Source organism: Melanerpes formicivorus, unplaced genomic scaffold, assembly GCF_026170545.1.
Source record: "Melanerpes formicivorus ecotype bairdi unplaced genomic scaffold, bMelFor1.0.p_v2 SCAF_123, whole genome shotgun sequence".
Taxonomy (NCBI): domain Eukaryota; kingdom Metazoa; phylum Chordata; class Aves; order Piciformes; family Picidae; genus Melanerpes; species Melanerpes formicivorus.
This window is the reverse complement of record NW_027142475.1, coordinates 126964-147707: the sequence shown is the minus strand read 5'-3', so window position 1 is coordinate 147707 and position 20744 is coordinate 126964. Positions and strand designations below refer to the sequence as shown.

At 52.6% G+C, this 20744-nt stretch overlaps 2 protein-coding genes across 3 annotated transcripts in view; one reads left to right on the top strand and one right to left on the bottom strand.

Moving 5' to 3' along the window:
* The window catches only part of BCL9L (BCL9 like), a 72499-nt gene extending 65422 nt beyond the window's left edge, over nucleotides 1–7077 (top strand). Inside the window, exons 7-9 of one of the 2 annotated variants that reach the window (XM_068167811.1) lie at nucleotides 12–2385; nucleotides 2830–3090; nucleotides 4339–7077. In XM_068167811.1, the coding sequence (XP_068023912.1) occupies nucleotides 12–2385; nucleotides 2830–3090; nucleotides 4339–5498 (3795 nt within the window). In that variant the 3' untranslated portion in view covers nucleotides 5499–7077. Of the gene's footprint in view, nucleotides 1–11; nucleotides 2395–2829; nucleotides 3091–4338 lie in introns of both variants that reach the window. The other variant, XM_068167809.1, reaches the window with a different exon arrangement.
* A 4310-nt stretch (nucleotides 7078–11387) lies between these two features.
* CXCR5 (C-X-C motif chemokine receptor 5) lies at nucleotides 11388–20467 on the bottom strand. The gene is made up of 3 exons (XM_068167786.1): nucleotides 20087–20467; nucleotides 19568–19995; nucleotides 11388–14580 (listed from the first exon to the last, which is right to left on the bottom strand). The coding sequence occupies exons 2-3, from the start codon at nucleotides 19604–19606 to the stop codon at nucleotides 13504–13506; spliced, it is 1116 nt and encodes a 371-aa protein (XP_068023887.1). The 5' UTR covers nucleotides 19607–19995; nucleotides 20087–20467; the 3' UTR covers nucleotides 11388–13503.
* Nucleotides 20468–20744: the final 277 nt, after the last annotated feature.

Below are 20744 nucleotides of genomic sequence, written 5' to 3'. Positions count from 1 at the left end.
TTCTCTGCAAGGCACCAGCTCCTAAAGTGCTGGGGGTTGCTGAGCCACTGCCGATTAACCCTCCTGCTGCCAACACTCCACAGTCCCAGCCACCGGCACCTCAGGCAAGTCAGCCGCAACCTCCTCCACCGCAGCCTCCGCCCCCACCTCAGCCCATTGGTCAAACACCTTTGCCTGCACCCAGCAGCATCCCCCAGGAAGGGACAAGTGAAGATGTCCGAAGAGATCTGACTCCCAATTCTTTAGGGAACAATAACAGCAACCAGCCTGGAAGCAACCACCCGAATACGCCCACTGCATCTGCCAACACCATGCAGCCTGGGCAAGTGGACTCCTCCACCACATCCAGCTCCAGCCTCCTTGGGGAAGGCCCAGGCCCGGGGATGCCGGGGAACGGGCAGGCAGGCCTGGGCCCCAGGAACCCCATGAACTCTGAAGGGCTCTCAAAGGAGCAGCTGGAGCACCGGGAGCGCTCTTTGCAGACCCTGCGGGACATTGAGCGTCTGCTGCTGCGCAGCGGGGAGGCTGAGTCCTTCATAAAGTCCAGCCAGAACACAGGAGAGGGTGCGACTGCCCCTCAGCCACAGGCTGCGCCTGCCCAGCCCCCCGTGCCCCCTCCCAGCATGAAGAAGTACGAAGAGCCTCTGCAGTCCATGATCTCCCAGACCCAGAGCCTTGGTGGGCCCAGCCTGGAACACGAGGTGCCACACCACCCAGGTGCTGACATGGGGCAGCAGATGAACATGATGATGCAGCGGCTGAACCAGGACAGCCTGACGCCAGAGCAAGCGGCCTGGAGGAAGCTGCAGGAAGAGTACTATGAGGAAAAGCGCCGGAAAGAGGAGCAGATCAGCATCCATGGGCGGCCTATGCAGGAGATCATGATCCCACAGTCAATGGGGAGCATGATGATGCGTGGGCCCCCGCCACCCTACCACAGCAAGCCTGGAGAGCAGTGGCCACCGGGGATGGGCAACCAGCTGCGAGGACCCATAGATGTGCAAGACCCTATGCAGCTGCGTGGAGGGCCACCCTTCCCAGGGCCACGTTTCCCTGGGAGTCAAATGCAGAGAGTCTCCGGCTTTGGAGGGCCCATGCAGAACATGTCCTTGGATGCTCTTGGCCCCATGAACGCCATGCAGAGACCAGTCAGGCCCAGCATGGGATGGAGCGATGATATGCCTCCTATGGGAGGCCCTGGGAACTTTCCACAAGGCACCTTGCCCTATCCATCAGGGCAAGGGGACCCCGAAAGGTTCATGAATCCCCGTGCCAGGGAGGAGATCCTGCGGCATCAGCTGATGGAGAAACGCCCGGTGGCAATGCAGAGGCCCATGGGGATGTCTGGCACCTCCATGAGCCAGGGCATGGAAATGGAGAGGATGATACAGGCTCACAGGCAGATGGACCCATCCATGTTTGCTGGGCAGATAACTGGCGACAGTCTGAGCAGTGCCCCGCTGGGAATGGACTTTGCAGGCACTCGGGGAATGCTGAGCCCCCCTATGAGTCAGTCAGGTCTTAGGGACATGGACGCGCCCATGGGCCCTGGCAACCTCAACATGAATATGAATGTCAACATGAACATGAACATGAACCTTAATGTCCAGATGACCCCACAACAGCAGATGATGATGTCGCAGAAGATGAGGGGCCCTGATATGATGGCCCACCAAGGCATGAGCCCCGAGGAGCTGGCCAGGGCAAGGGCTCAGAATGGCAATGGCAGTGCAATGCTGGGGGGACCCCAGAAAATGGTGATTCCCTCCCAGTTCCCCAACCAAGGACAGCAAGGCTTCTCCAGTGGGCAAGGGCCGTATCCCAACATGCCCCAGGAGATGGGCAGTGGCTCAGACATGTTCAGCCCTGAGCAGACCACCCTGCCTGTTGGGAGCATCAGTGGCACCACCAGGCTCAGCCACATCCCTCTGCCTCCAGCCTCCAATCCTGCTCCCACGCAAGCCAACATGCACCCAGCACCTTCTCGGGGACTGGGTCGCCGGCCCTCTGACCTCACCATCAACATCAGCCAGATGAACTCCCCTAGCATGGGTCACCTCAAATCTCCCACCCTCAGCCAGGTGCACTCACCACTGGTCACCTCTCCCTCTGCCAACCTCAAATCCCCACAGACTCCCTCGCAGATGGTCAGCATGCCACCTTCAAACCAGTCTGGACCCCTCAAGTCCCCCCAAGTGATGAGCTCCTCGCTGAATGTCCGGTCTCCAACTGGCTCACCAAGCCGCCTGAAGTCCCCTTCTATGGCTGTTCCTTCTCCTGGTTGGGTGCCATCTCCCAAAGCTACCATGTCCAGCCCAGGAGTCAACCAGAGCAAGCAGACTCTCAGCATGAACTCCTCTACTTCCATGGGAGGACTGGATCAGGGTACGCCAGGTACCTTGTGTGAGAGCATGTGCTTGGTTCGGGTGGGCGTGTGGACACAGTTTCTCTGCAGCCCACCTGCTCTCACAGGAGTGGGGAGACACTTGCTCCTGTGCATGCCCTTCTGTCTCATGGAGCAAGTGGGTTTTTGTTTTTTCCCAGGATTCCTTTTCAGGTAGGTGGAGGGTGAACAGAGCAGCTTTTACTTCAGCCCCAGCTCAGACTGTGTGATACAGGCAACAAAAGATGTGCCTGTGCTGGGCAGTCAGGGAGTAGGGGTCTTGGCAAGAGCCTCCTCAGAGTCTGGATGGTGCTGGGTTGTGCCAGCTCTGCAGTTTGCTGCCTCCTCTAGTCACTGCCATCAGGAGCAGGGGACAAGGTCACTGTCTGATGGGAGCAAGCTGTGGTGTGCAGGTAATGCTAAGCTGGTCTCTGTCTTGCTTGCAGGTTCTCTCTCCTCTGGGCCTCGGAACAGCTCCTCTGCACCAGCCAGTAACACCTCTAGCGCCATGAATCCCAACATGCCTTTTACTTCCTCTCCAGATCCATCCCCCTCCCAGAACCCCCTCTCACTGATGATGTCCCAGATGTCCAAGTATGCTATGCCCAGCTCCACACCACTTTATCACAATGCCATCAAAACCATTGCCACTTCTGATGATGAGCTGTTGCCGGATAGGCCTCTGCTCCCCCCTGGAAGCATGTCAGGTGTGTACTTCTTGGGCTGACTTTGCAAGGAGTCAGACTGTTTCAGACATGTCCACAGGCCTGAGGCACCAGGTGGAGGAGGCAGCAGAAGCTGTCTTCTCCCACAGACACTATGTCCAACAGCTTAAATTTACCTTGTTGTAACAGTCTGCTCACTTTTCTGCCCTGTGCCTGGGCTGCCCATCAGATGTTGCCTTGGGTGTGCTGTCTAGAAGGATGTGAGCCAGCCTGGCCTTGGGGCTCCCTTTTTCCACAAGGTCTGGAAGTTCTCATATCTACCTTTACTCTGATTGGACACATTGGCCCAGAATTTTCATAGTTCTTAGTGTTGTCTCAGGCCCAGGATTTAGAGGAAAAGGTTTGCTTGCTGCTTGGAGCCCTTGTGTTCTTGTGCAGCAAGACAGGGGTGCTCTGAACAGGCTTTGGGGAAGTGGTATTTTGAGTGGAGCCAAGGTGCCTGCACAGGCAAGGTAATGTCATAGCATGGTTCTGATTTCAGCAGGCGACAACCAGCTACGCTCTGTTAGCTGGTGGCACTGCTGGGGACAGATAGGCAAATAAGTGTCTTTCGTCACTTGGCAAAGGGGAACTCCAGCATGCTGTGCTACTTCATTTAGGTGTTTAAAGCTGGCTGGGAAATATTTTTGGCAGTTTCTGAAATGGAAATCAACTTTTTGACCCTTTCTCTACTGAGTAGTCGTTTAGGTTGACCTCAGACATGCAAGTGAATTGTCTGCCCCTAACCCAAAGCCCTCCGCAGGCACTGATGGCTCTGCTGTACCGATGGAGCAGTCCTCCCTCCTAGACAGCACCTGTCAGGCTTCTGACTCTTGCTTTTTGTCTTTGTGCTGCCCAAGGTTCTGTGGTCACAGGAGCTTGCCAGGTGGCTGACCAGGCAGTGGTACCTTCCAGACCCTGCCAAGATCACATTGTAGGACGCTCCCAATGGGGAGAAAGTAATGGGGCTCTCTAATCAGTGGGCTGTAAGGAGTTCTAAATCCAGCATGGGACTGAGTGAAGCGGGAAGAGCTCTCTGCTGCTTGTGGGCTTGGGGAGTTGGAGCCTGGGACAGTTTTTTCCTGGTGGTGGTTTTTTTGCAAGCCCATCTTGCGACTGTTTACTGAGCATCACATTCCATGCTTGGGGTCTTCTGAGCGGAAGAGCTCAGCAGGTTTCCAGGGTGTGGGTTTCGCAGCCCAGAGAGGTCTGTGGGCAGAGTTAACTCTTCTCTCTTTTTCCTCACCTTAGGTGTGGCAGGGAATCAGCCGAATCAACTGCACTTGAACTCTGTGGGGCCAGGCTCCTCTCAGAGCCCCATGGGAATGAACCTGCCTGGTCAGCAACCCCTCTCTCACGAACCACCGCCCACTTCCATGATGTCCTCCCCAAACCCACTGGGCTCCAACATTCCTATGCATCCGAGTGCACCAGGGGCAGGTGTGCCCACCCAGAACCCCATGATGCTGCCCCCGGGGCCCCAGGACGGCTTGAACCAGCAGTGTGGCCCCGTGCCCAACAGCTCGCAGATGATTCCTTCCAACCAGCTGGTGTTCCCCCGCATGCAGCAGCCTCACAACCCCATGCCCTCTCCTGCCGGAGGCATGCCCATAGCCCCCGGTGGGGGAGGTGGCCCTGGCATGCAGCAGCATTACCCACCAGGGATGCCCTTACCGCCTGAGGACCTTCCCTCACAGCAGCCTGGCCAGATGCCCCCTCAGCAGCACATGATGGGCAAGAACATCCCGCCTCGGATCAGTGAGCCCTACCCACCTGTGCTTCCAGGGGTGGCATCGGTGTTGAACGACCCCGAGCTCAGCGAGGTCATCCGTCCCACACCCACGGGCATCCCCGAGTTTGACCTGTCCAGGATCATCCCATCGGAGAAGCCAAGCAGCACCTTGCAGTATTTCCCCAAGAGTGACAACCAAGCACCCAAATCACAGCCTTCCAACCTCCACCTCATGAACCTGCAGAACATGATGGCTGACCAGCCCCCGGTGCGGCCAGGTATGAATGCCCCCAGCCTCCCTGGGCAGCAGGGTGTGCAGAGGGGACTCACTATGCCTATGTGCCATCCTGGACAAGTGCCCATGCTGGGCAGGACAGGCATACCGCCCCAGCAAGGCATGATGGGCAACAGCATGCACCAGGGCATGATGTCTCCACAGCAGAGCCTGATGGCCCAGCAGAATTTCATGCTGATGCAGGCCAAGCAGAGGAGCATGTCAGTGTCGGGGGAGATGTATGCGCAGACAGGACACATGATGTCACCTCAGGGCTCTCTCATGGGGCCCCCGCCTCAGCAGAACCTCATGGTCACACACCAGATGAGGCAGAGGAGTGTCTCCCTGGACAGCCAGATGAGTTACATCCCCGGGCCTGGGAACATGGCAAACCTGCCCTTCTGACCCCAGCTGGTGCTGAGGGGCGGGAGCGGAGGGCTGCCTGCACAAATGTTTTTAAACCTTTCTTCGGGGGAGGGCCGGGCGCCAACGCAGGTGGAGGACACCACACGGGATGCTTTTCATATCGGCTTCACCTCTACACAAAGAAACAGATGTGCAGTAAACTTGATGTGAATTGGGTTTCTTTCTGCATTCTTTTTTGGGGAAGGGGAGGGTGGAGGGGCTGGGAGTGGGGCTGTTACTTTGAACCCTGCGTGGTGACCAGGGACATCCAAACCCTGTGGCAGTTTGTAAAGCTTTCATTTGTGGTTTTCCTCTGTGAAGTGTTTTTCTTTCCCTTTCCCCCCTCGCTCTCTCTCTTGTTTCTTTTTTAATTATTGTTATTTTTAAGCCACCAAAATGTGCAAGAGGGTTTTTGGAACTAGCTGTAAATAGGTCGCTGGGTAAGGCAAGAACTTGTGCTGGTTTTTCAATTGTTCTGTGTTTCTGTGTTTGGTAGAAGCCTCAAACCATGCTGTTTTTAAAGACAACATCGGGAACAAAGAACATGCTGAAGGCAACAGTGTACAAGGATTGAAAGCTTGCACTGGGGGAGGCAGGAGGATCCCCCAGGGTGCACAGGGCATGGAGAGATCCCACTGTGGAGTGACTGTCAGAGCTGTGTTGTTCCTGTGTCTGAGCAGCTTGCGTGTGCAGGCTGTGTTGCTTCACGCAGATCTTGGGCCCCTGTAGAGGCTGTGCCAAGTACACAACCAACCACCGAGGGCTGCCCAGGAGATCAGAGCTATGGCCTCACGAAACACTGCTGAAGCTGTCAATCCTCATCCAGTGGAGCAGAGGCCACAGCTTCACAGGATACAGTCCTCACTGTTCTGTGGCAAAACTGCCATCTCTGGGATGGGGAGGATGCCAGCCCTTTGGCTGGAGCAGCAGCGGGGACCTAGGCTTTGCAGATGATGATGTGCTGTACCTGAAGGTCTCAACCAGCTCTGTCATCTCTAGTCCCTCCTCTTCCTTTCAGGCTGTGTTCCTTATAGGCAGGGTCGTGTGGTATGTAGGAACAGATGGGTGATGCATTCTTGTGCTTCCAGGAGAGGTGATCTAGGAATCCTGCTCTTCTGTAGCCTTCCTGCACCAGCCCTTTATCCATCCATCATCCTCAGCCACTGTGCTGCACCTCCTCTGCCTCTGCCCTTGAATGTTCTCCCAGGTTTTCCTCATGCTTTGTTAGGCCTCCTTCTTCAGAGTTTCACAGTCAGTCTTCATCTTGCTCTGAGCTACTGGCGGCAGCCTTTCCCTACTGCACAGCAGAGGTCCAGCCGTTGAAGACCTGTCCCTGTGTGCAATACTCTGTGTGAGAGTCATCCTGTAAGGTGTCAGCAGTGCAGCCATCCTATGCTTTGGACAGAAGAGGCCAAGGTTGTGTTGTAGCCCCTCATTCCTAGGCTGGTGGAGGTTGCCAGTCAAACAATACCAGCTCTTCTGGATGTGCTCCACCTGCTCCATCCTCCACTATGTAAGGTCTTCCTGCACGTGGCACTTACGGTCTTTCCTGTATTTGTTCACAGAGGGGCGGGGGGGGGGGGGGGCACACAGGGTACACTGCTGCACACACTCTGGACCTCTGTGGAGACTGTTTCAAGCATGGTGTACCCTATGGGTATCTAGCAGTGAACTTGGGACATGTGATTGCCAAAGAGCACTAGTTGGAGGAATATCTCTCTGGAGCCAGACTTTGCACACTGCCTCTCTTGTAACTGAGTTCACCTTTCCCTGCATGGTACTGCAGGTAGGAGGGTGCTTTCAGGAAGGGAGATTGTCAAGTAACAAGTAAACAGCACATTGCAGGCTGTTTGGAAAGGCTGGTGGGTACTGAAACTTCAGTGTAGTGGCTGTTATGTTTGGACTCAGTGATCTTAAATGTCTGTTCCAACCTTAATGATTCTGTGATTCTAAGATGGAGGCACAAAGCTGAGTTAGGAAGGACACTAGTGAGCAGTCCTGGCCAGAAGCATGAGTCTGAATATGAGGAAGGATTTTGCCCTGGTCTTCTGCTTCGTGTGGCTTTGTTGTGTACCCCACACATTTTGGGGAGATGGCAGGATGGGAATGATCACTGGAAGTGCTCATCCCTGTCTTGGCAGTTTGAGCAAAAGGATAATCTTCAGCCCAGGCTAATGAAGTGTGCCGTGACCTGATGTGTTAGCTGGTCGCATCCTCCAACCTTTCAGGCTGCGTGTTTCACATGGGAGGATGTGGCTCAAACAGATGTAGCTCTCTCTAAGCTTGATGTACCTGAAAGGCTGTGGCTTCTCTTGGCTGCACTTCAGGATGTTGGCTTCTGGTAGTTTCTTGTAAACATCCAAGTACTGATGCCAGCCCCCAAAGCATGCTCATCACCACCAGCTAGTATCAATTAATTTGAAGCCATAATATTTTCTGTCTGGAATGGTTTTTTGTTTGTCTATAGACAGCTGTTGCTTTAGCCTGCTCAAGATCTCCACGTGTCCATACCTTCCCTGCTGTCCCTGTCATCCAGCCCAACTGAGAAGCTGCCTGGGGCTTGTGGTCCTCACCCTTTGGCAGCCCATTGGCCCTGTGTCAGCCAGGACCTGCGGGCTGCTGTGCTCCACTGTGCAGTGCTGGGGAGGTCAGCGCTGCCCGCTCACGGGGAGGAAGCCCTGTTCTTTGGTGACAAAGGAGTACAAAGCAAAGCCTTTTGATTTGGCAGCCTTAGATACAAAAGGGAAATCCTGAAGGCAGTTCAAAGCTGGTGACTTTGGAGAAGCAGTCAGTGCTTTTCCACAAAATCCCCCTGCCCTGGAGCCAGCCGCAGCTCTTTCACCGCAATGGCTGAGCACTGGAGAGAAGACGTGCTCCCTGCCACGCCTCTGCCCTTGGCACCACTCCCAGCCACACCCGTGAGCAGCAATATGGCAGCAGCTTCTCTGGAGGCTTAACAGCAGCCAGTCCTTGTTGGATCTGGGAAGGCTTTGCCATCAGCCCACTGCCATGAGCTGCGTCTTGTCTCGTGTTTTGTCGTTGGTTGCTCAGCTTCTCAGCTTGAGTTCTGTGTTCTGACTCCCCTAGCCCAGTGAAAGGTTTGCCTGTGTTTTAGCCATGACTTCACCGTGTTTTTCCAGCTCCAAAACAAGTGAATGCTGGGAAGCTGCATCTTTCAGTGTGTCAGGTAAATCATTCAACCAGAATTAGCTTTCACCTTGAGGGAATGGTGACTGACCTATGCTGTCATCCCATGGAGAAACTTCCCCAGTCATTTTGTACCATTATATAAATATATATATATAAATATAAATATATAAATACAATATGTGAAGACATCTTATTGGTTTTTATTTGAAACAATTTTTAGGCTTGTTTTTGGGTATCTGTGCTGCCTGTAATGTATTGACCTGTTTTATAGGTGCCTTTTTATTAAAAAGACAACTTTCAAAACCTGACCCTTTGCCTGTCTTTAGTCCTCAGCCCAGCCCCTGGGAGCACAGCCAGCATCGCCTGCAGCAGGTTTGAGGCTGATCAGAGGGACTCAGTCGGCCCTGTTATAAAACCTCACCTAAGGGGGAAGCTCAGTTTGAGAGGGAAGGAGCTCCTCTGAGGGTACAAAAGTTGTCTGTGCCTAAGGTGTGCTAAGACTTGGCTGCAGTTTTCTCCCTGTGAAATTCAGGCAGCCTCTCTTGTAGCAGGACCAGCTGTTCAATGCCTGCTTTACTCTGTGCGGGGTGGATGATCTGGCCCTCCTTGGCTGCTTGCTTGACACTGAAGTAGACCCAGCCATCAGCAGTTTGTTCTTGTGCTGTGGATTTATTTTGCTGTACTGGCTGTCCTTTCCCACCTATTGCCCTGCTAACCCATCCTGTGGCTTGAAGTGGATGATCATTTCTAGCCACTGCAAACAAGTAACAGTCACCAAATGGACACATCCCACCCCCGCCTCCTGCTGCTGGTCCTTGCCTCTATGGCTGTTTCTGGGCACATCTGCTCCCAGCCACTCATGTCCCTGGGCAGGGGCAGGTCAGAGAGAGTGGCCTGCCATCTGAGCTGCTTGTTCCACCTCCTGTGACTTTGAAGCAGTTGATGCGTGGAAGTTCCTGCCCTTCATGAGATGGCTGTGAGCTCCTTGGAAGTGGTGGCCCCCCTGTGCTTAGTGCAGAGTTGTGTGTGTGCCCCTGCCGAGAGGGTGCATCCTTCCTGCAGCAGGTTGCAGAAGCTGTGCCGGGAACAGGGAGCTGCCCTCGTGGGGTGTGGCACAGGATGGTCCTCTCAGGTAGGTGGATGCTCATGGGCAGGGCTAGTGGGTGGCCAGGCAAGGCAGCCCTGGACACCTCGAGTCCCTGAGCAGGGCTGCAGAGCAGAGAGGTAACCTAGAGCAGGGGGACTCGTTGTCCAAGGTGTCCATTAGTGCCTAGAGTCCCAGAGTTTCCCTTGTCCTGGGCCTCTCGTGGCACAGCTACTATGTGCTGTAGCTGCTGTGTGCTTGTGGCATGCTGGAGTAAATGTGGAGCCTGCTGTGACAGCAGCAGAGCAAGAGGCTGGTTCTGGGGGTTCAGAGAGTGGTCTTGCTGCCACCTGTGCACAGAGCCGGGGTGGTGCATGTGGTATGCTGCCCAGGATCTGAGCTCACTGGCCTTAGTGGCAGTTATGTCATATGTCCAGACCCATCTGTGCTCAAAATCGGGAAGCCAGGGCAGGCAGCAGTAGGGACACAAGTGCTCGAGCATCTGTCTGGCTCTGGGAGAATGGACTGAGGAAGTAGATCGTCTTCTTGACGTGGAAAATGAAACTGTGAGTCACAGTGGAACAGGGGGTACCAGAGCAGCTAGGAGGGATGTGCGGGTGTGGGGAGAGCCCCTTCTCTGCAGCGCTCCCAGGCACGCGCTTGGTCATGCGTTCCCCGGCTGTCGGTGCATGCTCCACTGCCTGCCACAGCCCCCTGAGCACTGCCTGCATGCAGCAGGATGCTCTGCTGAAACACCTCAGCTCTGGCTGGAGCAGAGTGTTGTAGGCGTCTTTGTGTTTCTGCTCTGAGGCTGCATTCAGAGGGGACCAGCACTTTCTTTGGCCTGTCTGCTCCAGCCTTGTCTGCAGAGCACAGCCCAAGGCTGGGGGTCGCAGAGTGTGTGCGACGGTGACACAGCCTGTCCGTGTGACACCTCCCCATGCCCTGTGGGAGCTGCCTCCAAGCTCACTTCCCCTTCCCAGCACCCCAAGGCAGCCAGAGCCCATCTGCCTCACTTGGTAGCAGTGGGCTGGGGGCCAAGCAAGCCTACACAGAGCAGCTCAAATGTCTGACTGAGTGCTGCAGTGTCTTGGGGGGGGGGGGGGGGGGGGCGTGGGGGGGGGCTCTGGCAGTAGGAGCCTGCTCTGGGCCAAGGCATGTGATGGACATGCAAACCTGGGGAAGAGGTGGGGGATTTCACTGAGTGGAAAGCCCAGCATCCTCTGCAGTAAAGGAGAGTTTCTCTTGAGTTCTTGTTGCCAGTCAGCAGGCTAGCTGCAGTCAGCTGGAGGAAGAGCAATGTCTGCTCTTGGGAAAGAGTCTGCCAGCTGGGATCCAAGCTTTCTCAGGGCTGGCCAAGCCAAGCATGGGTGCAAAGATGGCTTTCCAGTTGGTTTTAGTGGCTGTAAAACCAGGGAAAGAGATGCTGCCCTCACTGGAGATGGCTCTGTAAAGCATGGAGCTAATCTAGGTCTGGACTGACTCTGCACACATTGGAGCTTTCTGTGGCACTAGTGAGGGGAAGTCTGAGCTGGGTGGTCTTAGGAGCCCTGTGGTCTCCAAGTGCAAGCAGAAACATTTGTCAGGTGCCATCATCCACTTCGTGTTCATTGGTGTGCTTCCTTTGCAGAAGTGACAGGACTGCAGACAGCTGCTTATGAGCACAGCACTTGAGAAGATGATATTTTATTTGCTTATTACAGCTCACATCAAAACTTTGTAAAAGTTACCAACATACCAGTATCAAAAACTACAGTTAATAATAGATGTGTGATTTGCGTACTCTCCTTTTGCCTGCAGAGTTTCTGTTTGCCTTGTGAACACCAAGGATTTTACACTCTGACTGTTTCTTCAGTGACATCTTTACATAGGAACACAGCTCTCGTTAGGGCTGGGGAGGAGTTTAAAATGTCTGAAATAGGTTTGTTCACCGGCACAACTGGGGAGATAGTAACGGCAGGCTACACAAAGCTGCTGTTCCTCTGCTGCACATATGTGCTTGGACAGCTACAGTCACCATTACCTGCAGGTTTCAGCTTTGAAAAAGCTGCACTGCAGGAAATGGTGGGCTGCTCTTTGTGTGAAAACTTTACGCTTGCAGAGTTTTCTCCCTGAGTCACAATTTGAGAATGAGCTGTTGAGGTCTCTGCCTGAGTTGGACTGATGTAATATGAACCCTTCCATAACGATTGGTCTTTTTACCAGGGCCCTTGGAGACAGTGAGGTCTGGCTGCAAATGTGCCCGTCGTTAGTGGGTTGAACTTCAGAAGTGAGTTTAGCAGAACATTCCTGCTGCAGGAGGGGAACCAACATTATTCTGGCTTTGTTTAAAAAGTGAGGTGAACGGTAGACCAGATTTTGAAGTGTGCTCATGATTAGGGTCATGCTCGTGTTGACAGTTGGTACATGTGGTTCTCAGTTTATGCCACAGCACTGATCAGCTAGCAAGAGAGCCACAATGCAGCAGTGCTGTGTCTGTGCTGCACTGTTGCACTGTGAGATCTACTAGGGAGCAGCAGGCTGCCGGAGTCTGCCAGGGCTGACCAGCCTGCCAGCTTGCACTGCAATAATTAATGGCAGTGAAAATTGATGCTCTCATTTGGGACCAAACTGTTATCAAACAGCCCTGATCTGAGCAGCTGCTGGACAGTTGTGGTTCAGGGTAAACCTGGTTGCACTAAATCCCCTAAAGCCCCATAGGTGCAGGTGGAACAAAAATAGCATTTCACTTTGCCCTCGTCTTTCTGATATGTTCCTTCTGAAGCCTGCTAAAACCCCCAAGAATTACCCAAGCAAGCTCTACTCCTTAGTGAGGGGCAGTCGGTTTCCTTTCTCTGACAATCCACAAATTGCCATGTAACTATCTGCAAGATAGAAAGTACACCTCCAGCCTCACAAAGTCATGTGGTTATCTCCCCTGTGTTCAGTCACACGGCAGAAGCCATCTCTGCAGACAGCTTTCTTCCCTGAATGAAAGCTCTTGCATAGTTGTGCATTCAGTTCAGCAGTCACCCATTGGAGCTCTTACCAGCACTAAACAGATAGAATGGGCAGGAAAGGATGTGGCTGGTGTCATGAAAGGAATTTCTGACAGTCATATCTTTCAATCTATGGCAGGACCCCCTGGCATGAGCTGTGGTGGGAGGATCAGCACGCTGTGGCTGGCTGGGGAGGTGTCACAGCAGGAGCAGCCGGAGCAGTAGTGGAGCCAGAGGGCATTCAGCACTGTGTGCCCACATTATTGCCGCGAGCCCTGCATTCCCCACTGGTCCTACCAGCATCTCCGGTTCCTAATGCTGCAGCAAATGAGTCGCACTGCTTCCTTTGGGCATGTCTACCAACCTGAGCTGCTGAAATGGTGACCTGCTTGGCTTTTGTCCCCTGTCCTCGCTCACCGACACAACTCCATGTTTACTTAGCTGCACTTTTTTCCTTGTCCCTGGCACCCCATTCTCATGCCCGGTTCTGTGCACAGGATGCCTGCAGTCAATCTTTCAAGGGAGAGGTGGAAACATCAGGTTCAACCCATTTAGCTGCATCAGAGTGACAACTGAACAGCTGCCAGGTGAACTTCTACAGGTATGAGAAGCAGGAGGAGCCAGGGAGGGTATCTGGTGGGATTTGGGTGTTCAGTGGCTATCAGACCTCAGTTTTCTGAGGAGTGAAATAAGTGTTGGGGATGCTCATGAAACAGGATTGAGGCCACAGCAAATGTGCCACAGGGAAGGTCAGCTCCAGGATGGTTTCTGCCCTGTGGGCAGCCTTTCCTAGCTAGAAAGTGGAGATAGAAGTGGTGTTGTCAGAGTCAATCCCACTGCCTTTCCTTGTCACTTCCAGGATGTCGTGCAGGGTCTCCTGGCTTATACAGCCAAGCTCTTGCAGGATCCGGAAGAAGTCATTACGGAACTTGACTCCAATGAAAGCGTAGAGGATGGGGTTGAGGCAGCAGTGGATGAAGCCAATGGCTTCTGTCACCATGATGGCTATATCCAGCTGGTCTTCCAGGAGACAGTTCTTGGAGAAGGCTTCTAGTTTGGTAAGCGTGTTCAGGAAGATGATGATGTGGTATGGGCTCCAGCAAAGCAGGAAGACGCCTGTGACCAGGATGGCCACACGGACAGCTTTTTGCCGCTGCAGGCGCTGGGACTGGCACAGAGCACGGATGATGGCTGCGTAGCAGTGACACATGACCAGCAGGGGCACAAAGAAACCCACAGTGTGGTAGAGGAAGCGGGTTGCCAGCCAGGCATTGTTGCCATGAATTCCAACCTCTGGAAAATAGCAAATGCTGCGGTTGCTGTCATCTGTCCAGACTTCCATGAAGATGAGATCAGGTAAAGTCAAGAGCAGTGAGCAGAACCAGACAGCAGCACAGGTAAGGTGGATGGAGTGAGCTCTGCGTTTGCGGTAAGTGTGAATCGCATAAACGATGGCCAGGTAGCGGTCCACCGCGATGCACCCCAGCAGCATGCTGCTGCAGTAGAAATTGATCTTGTGAACAGCACTGAGGATCTTGCAGAGGAACTTCCCAAATACCCACCCAGCCAAGCTCTCCACCACACTGAAGGGGAAGGTGAGCAACAGTGCCAGGTTGGCCAGGGTGAGGTGGAAAAGGAAGTTTTCTGTGGTAGTGCGAGATTGCTTGAACCTCTCTAAAATGACCAAGACCAGGGCATTGCCCAGAGTCCCCAGCACGAACATCAGCAGATAGATGAGGGGCATGAAGACCTTTCTGAAGGGATCTCTCTGGTCACCAACCACAGATGAAGCTGGATTGAAGCAAAAGTAGCCCTCCAAAGAAGGGGTGATGTTTTCAGCTTCATAGTAACCGCTCAGCTCCACCTGACTCTGGGGAACAGAGAAAATCTTGTTACCGACAGGGAAAATCTGAACATGAGAACCCAGTCCCTCAGATGCACCTGGCAGACCAGGAGCAGAGCATGCCCACCTCCTGTAGCCCACCTGCACTGGGACTAGGTGCTGCCTGTCTGCCAGATCTTTGTCAATAATCTGGATAAGGGATGGAGCTGCAGCGGATGTGATTCCTGTGTGGCCTGCTGTAGTCAAGTGAGCAGCCAGTATTTGGGATAAGATTGTGGACGACCCCTGAGTGCTGGGAAGCTAGAATTGCATTCAGGATGAGCCCCCCCCGCCCAAGCCAGACAGTGGGGCAGGTTCTGTCTGCCCTCAGCCACCTTGCAGAAGCTCGGCCTTCACAAAAGCAAGGGGCTAAGGTGCAGGTGAGCGGGAAAAGGGAGAGTGGAGCAGGAGTCTTGTGGCAAGCTCAGAAGTTAATGACAATTGGGAAGAGCTCAGCAGCAGTTACCCTGAGCTCCCCCACCCTCTCTTGAGACCAACGCCAAGACTTCAATGTCAACCACAGCGGAAGTCTCTGCTCGCTGCTTTCATACCTTTCACTGCCAGCTGTAGCCGTTTGCACCTGCTGCTCCTTCCCTCCTCAGCCAAACATCCCATCTAAAAATATTAGCCCTGCTTTGAACAGTTTCAGAGCTGATTTGGGGTTTTTTTTCCTCCCCCCATGTGTTGCTAAGCCAAATGACTGTGACCAGCCTTGAGTCCTCCATTTTGCCTAGCCAGAGAAGAATGATTGATGTTTCCCTGGGCGATGTGCTGGGTGCCTCTGTGCGTGACTGTGGGGTAGAGGCAACTGCAGGGGCAGCACTTGTCTCAAAGGGCTGTGCTGTGGAAACCATCAGCACAGCTTTGAGGGGAGCTCAGGCACGTTGATGGAGAAGTGCATTACTGAACACGTGGAACACGCAGCTGGCTCGGGCAGTCCCCAGGCCATGGACAGTAGGAAGGTGAATAAGTCCTTGGGAAGAACGTGGAATAAGCTTGCCCGGCTCTTGCCCTCTTCTCTGGGCCTCTACCAATGGCTACTGCCAGAAAGAGCAAGTTACTCTGGGTTTTGCCATGGTCCTGCTCCCTACCAGCTCTGCATCCAGTGCTGTTGCTGCTGTACTGTGATGCCATGATACTCACTCCCAAATGGGTGAAAGCCGGTTACCCTGGGGGCAAGAACAACTCTTTTGTATCCACAACCTCCAATGTGCATGACTGCCCCTAAACTAATGGTGGGGCTGCAAGTCTTAGTGAGAAGTATTTGTATTCCAAAGAACAAGTATTGTTCTGATTTAGGGCATGATTCTGGAGACTGGAAATTGCTGTCAAAGACAAAACCCTTTAGAAATCTCTTCCAGTTTATTTTCTCCATGGCCTGAAAATATTTCCTGTCTAGTCTGTACCTGTACCCTGTCTCAGAAATTACCAATGCACACAGAAACCTGTCTTTGTCTTTGGCCAGGGCCAAGTCATCAAATCTCTCTGAAAAAAGCCACACAAAAAACCAAACCAAACCAAACCCACCACCAAAAAAAACCCCAACGAACCAACAAACAAAATCCAACCCAAACCAGACGGACAAACATAACCGCCAAAAATGAACCGAACCGACCCAAAGCAAGCCAAAACCAACCAAAAACATTTGCAGTTTGTCACAGAGACCAAACTGTGCTGCTCAGAACATGTGAGTGACTGTGCTGAAAACCCTGAAGGGAACATGTGTAGGAACAGGAAGCTTACTGGGGCATGCCTGGAGTGTTCCAGCTTTACTAGGAAAGAGGAAGGCAAGGGACGTGGCTGCGTGTGCTGGCCGGAGTGTGCGACACTGCCTGGAGCCACACTGGTGCCATTGACAACAGTGGATGGACAGCCTGGGTGGTGTTCAGTGGCTGATTCTGCTGAACAGTTTCCAGCATTACCTTGCATTTGGAGCCGGAGGTGTGGAGGCAGAGTGCCACTATCAGACACCATCTGATTGCTGATAAGGTGGAAGGTAGGGCCCTTACTGTAAGCCACTCACCGCAGGCAGGGCAAGCGTGCACTGAGCTGTGTCTGAGGCGTCCTCTCATGTGCATCTCTGAGCAGAGCAGCAAGTGTGGGTGGCAGCGGACAGAGGAGTTGGAGACAAATGCAAGAGGAGAAAAAGTAAGACTCCAGGCTGGGACAGGAAGGGCAGGAAGCAGAGCTGCAAGAGATGTACTGAATGTGACAGGCTGAGGTTTTTGGGAACTCTGCTGTGATTCCCATTTCTAGGACTGGAAGCAGGTGGCTGCCTGGTCTGGGATGGCAGAAGTTAACCATGTATGTGCAGGGGATCTTCTGTACAAGTGCCCTGCAATACAATTGCAGCCAGAATTTGGAGTGGGTGATAAAGTGGTATCTTTTTATGTAACTGAGCAGTCAAGTGCATGCCTGGGACCCCCATTCCTGTACGGTCTTTGTTCTGGGATCCCTTCCCACTCTAACCCACATCTCAGATTTATTCCAATCTCTGTGTGCCAGCTGCTTTTCTCAGTTCACCACAGCTGCCAGTGAATCAAAACACAAGAGAAACAGCTTGTGCACTATTTGGGATTTTCCATATGAGTCATTTCCTTCCAGCCCACACCAGGGTGAGGATAAGCAGGTTTCATTCCCAAAGCCTTAAACCTGGAATTGCCCACATCAGCACGTTACTGACAGAGCTGCCGTTCATCCCCTCTCAGGGTGCTGAACTAGGGAAACTTGGCTTAAGAAGAAAGCCCTGGGAAATGCCACGTTGCTGTAGAGCCTACATGGCTCTTGAGTCATGTAGGTCCCTCTACAGTGACACCTTGCCTGCAGCAGCTGGGGGGATCTGGGGGAGATCTCAGTGGTCTTTCTGTTGCTATATTTTTGTTAATCTAGTCTGCAGCTGAAGAAGATGAAGCAGGCAAAGCTCTCTTGCTCTGGAGAACTGGGGTTATTGTTTGGGGCATATTGCTTCTCCTCAGGAATAGAGAGATGAGTGGTCCCATGTGGTATCAAATTTTAGATGAGGCTCTTGATGGCCCCACTGGGCATTACTGAGACCCTTCCGATGCAAATGTTCTCTTCATGTTCCCTCACACACTTGCTCAGTGGGTCAAACCATCCTGTCCGGTGAGTGCTTAGGGCTAGGATTGTGTCACTGCTACGACGGGATACGGTTGAGGCCTTTTCTGCAAATCTCTGTGGGTAGGTTGCTGCTGCAAGCACTGAGCACAGCTAAAGCAACACCTGGCACCCCCAAAGAAAATGTGGAATTGCTTGCATGGGATTTGGGGCTTGCTCCAGGGAGGGAGACAAACCTGGGAAGCTCCTAGGAGACAGATGTGGGAAACTCATCACAAACTCCTGACTGTGGGAACTCTGGGAGAAGGTATAAATCTGTTTTTCTCTGGCACCTGACTGCCACTGTTTGGTCCCAAAGTCAGCAGCGTTCCCCCTCTCATACAGGGTCTCCTTTATAACTTAATTCACAGCAGAGGTAAAATCTCTGGCAAAAGCCAAGGTTCTGGAAAAAAATGATACACAGAGAAGAGATCCCAGTGCTGCTTAACCCCCTGTGTTAAAACATGGCACAGCTTTGCCACAAGCAGACGCTGGTTTACAGAACATGGGAGGCTGCAGGCTCTGCTGTTTTTCTGGTGGTGGGACAGGCTTTCAGTGGAGAGTTCAGCTGGAGGAATGAACCAGCGTGGAGATGAAAAAGGTTTGAGTTTGGTTGTAACCTCTCAGCAAGCGTTAGCGCTGCCGTGGAACTAGAGCAGAGGTCAGGCAGAGGAATGCCTTCTGCAAAAACATTCAAAAGGAACAACGCTGTTCACAAAGGATTTGTAAATTGGATAAATCTGGAAAAGGAAAAAAAATCAGGTGGTAAATCTTGCCTCTCCCTCCCATCTCCCCTCTCATCCCTGGTTTATAGGACAGAGGTGGGACAGAAACACTGACAACAATTAAATCCAACACTTTTCCCTTCAGGGAGACCAAATAAAAATCGAGATCTACTGCAAAGAGCAGCTGTACTAAAAAACAAATTTTAAGCTGCAACATTTGAAAACCAGACTAATGTTAGCACTGCTGTGGACCTCTCCTTGGATAGCACAACTTACTCTAAAAGGTGCAGCTGCTGTCTTCCACTTGCAAACACAGGGGAGAAAGAACTTACACAGGGAAGAACACACAGTGTCATCCCCCCCTGTCAGAAGTACTTGCAGTGTATCTTCCCCTCTTGTAAATATTCTGCATGTTCCCCTTTCAGCAGAATCTGTGTCAGCCTGGTTGTGGAGATGGCAAGCAAGGGTGGGAGAATGTATGGTTATGCCCAGGGCTTCTACAGGCAGAGAAAGAGCACCCAGTTTGCTTGGGTCTCACTGCTGCTGTGTAACTGCGCAATGAAATTGCCAGGGCTTTGTACACTGTGCACGCAGCTCATTTATATCACCAAAGATGTACTGCAAAAGGTGCCTGGTTAAGAACAAGTGTTTCACACCCAAGTTCTGTCCGTGGCTGTGCAGAGAGCAGGGCAGCAAGGAACCCTGACTGGGACAGGCTGGCAGCAGGGGACAGGGCTGCAGCAGCCCTGTGCTCCCAGGGAACCATCTGGCCCTTTGTCAGTGACTGTGGTCTGGGTCACCATGCAGGGACAGTGCTCGGGCTCAGTGCTTGCCGGGATGTTTGCTCATGAGGTCCTGGTAGGTAGGCAGCTGTCCCCAAGAGAATACCTGCCAGCCTTAATCACAGTGGCTGCAGCCACATTGTGTTGGCTCTTGGCAAGAACAGCGTCGCTTTCAGTACCCACGAGTCAAGTCCAGACTTAGAGATGTGAGGACTGATTGTGCTGGTGTAAGAAATCACTCAAGCCCTCCCTCTGCCAACAGGAGGGTGAGAAGAACAGACAGAAACCAGGTCTTTCAACCCACCCCAGTTCTACCTGCTCTCCCTGTTATCAAGCAAAGTAGACCCAACTCACCAAGTCATAGGTCTCTGATGAGTAGCTGACAGGTCCCATGGTTTCAAGGGCAGAATTTGCCTCTCCTCCAGCAGTTTCAGCAAAAGTTCTTTTTGGGGGTGGAGTTAATCATTTAGGTGAGTAGGGAGGGAGCCAGCATGTAACAAGAGAGTAATTTGCAAGGCAAATGAGCTGCAGGCATGGAGTGACCTTATTGATGTAAAGATTAGCTTTATCTTTTTTTTTTTTTTTTTTACCTCTACATGTAATTTTTTTAAAGTAGAGTTTGAAGTATCCATGTTCCTTTTGGTTTGCACCCAAGAAGATCCAGAATGTCCATAGGTGTTCCCTGGAAACCTCCAGGGCTCTTGACTATGGCCATTTTCATTCCCAATGGTCTGAAAGGCTTTGGAAAACTCTGTGCTGAATTGGGGCACCTCTCTGGAGCTCTGAAATGAAATGCATGGGTTTGGCTGTATGACTATCTCCATCTGCTTTGGGGTGCTCCTGGCTGCTCCTGGCTGCTTTAACTTGATTGACCTGCTGATGTCTTCTGCTGCTTCTCCCACTACTTGGCTCAGGGGGTAGGCCACAGGAAAGCATGGTTTTGGCAGCCACTCTGCAGGTCTATGCAAAGGCCAGTGAGCTACTGCCGTGCAGGGAAGACATAAAGGTTAGGGAGGATGTGTTCACTCCGCTAGGACTGGAGGGTGGAGCACTCAGCATCAGGGACTTCCTTCAAGAGCTAGCAATGAGAGTGCCACTGCTTACAACAGGGCATGTTCAGGAAAGACTCTTTGTGACAGCTTGTGACCTTCAACAAATACTGCCCACCCTCCAGCTCCAGCTACCCCAGAAACAAAGCAAAAGTACCATGCAAAGTAACACAGTGAAAGCCCACAGGTGATAGTCAGTGGGACAGTCAGCAGGATGTGGCTATGGGGAACTGTATGCTGGAAATACCTCCCAGGCCATAAGCTTGGCATATGGGCTGTGACAGGGGAGTGACAAGGGTTCAGGAAGCTGACTCCAAAGCACTACACCAACAATTTCACTTGCAAACACATACTGTGCTGAGGAAATGACTGCTCCCATACAGACATGACCTAGGGCATCTATGTGTCCTGCAACATTAAAGGTGAGAAAGATGATAGAAAAGCATGGGAGAACAAATGGGGAGAAATGCAGAAAGAAATAA

What these genes read in the sequence shown, in the direction of transcription:
- CXCR5 (XM_068167786.1), bottom strand. Translation starts at nt 19,606, where the DNA reads ATGGGACCTGTCAGCTACTCATCAGAGACCTATGACTTG. An exon ending in CATCAGAGACCTATGACTTG is followed by an intron (nt 14,581 to 19,567) that starts GTGAGTTGGGTC and finishes TCTGTTCCCCAG; the next exon opens with AGTCAGGTGGAGCTGAGCGG.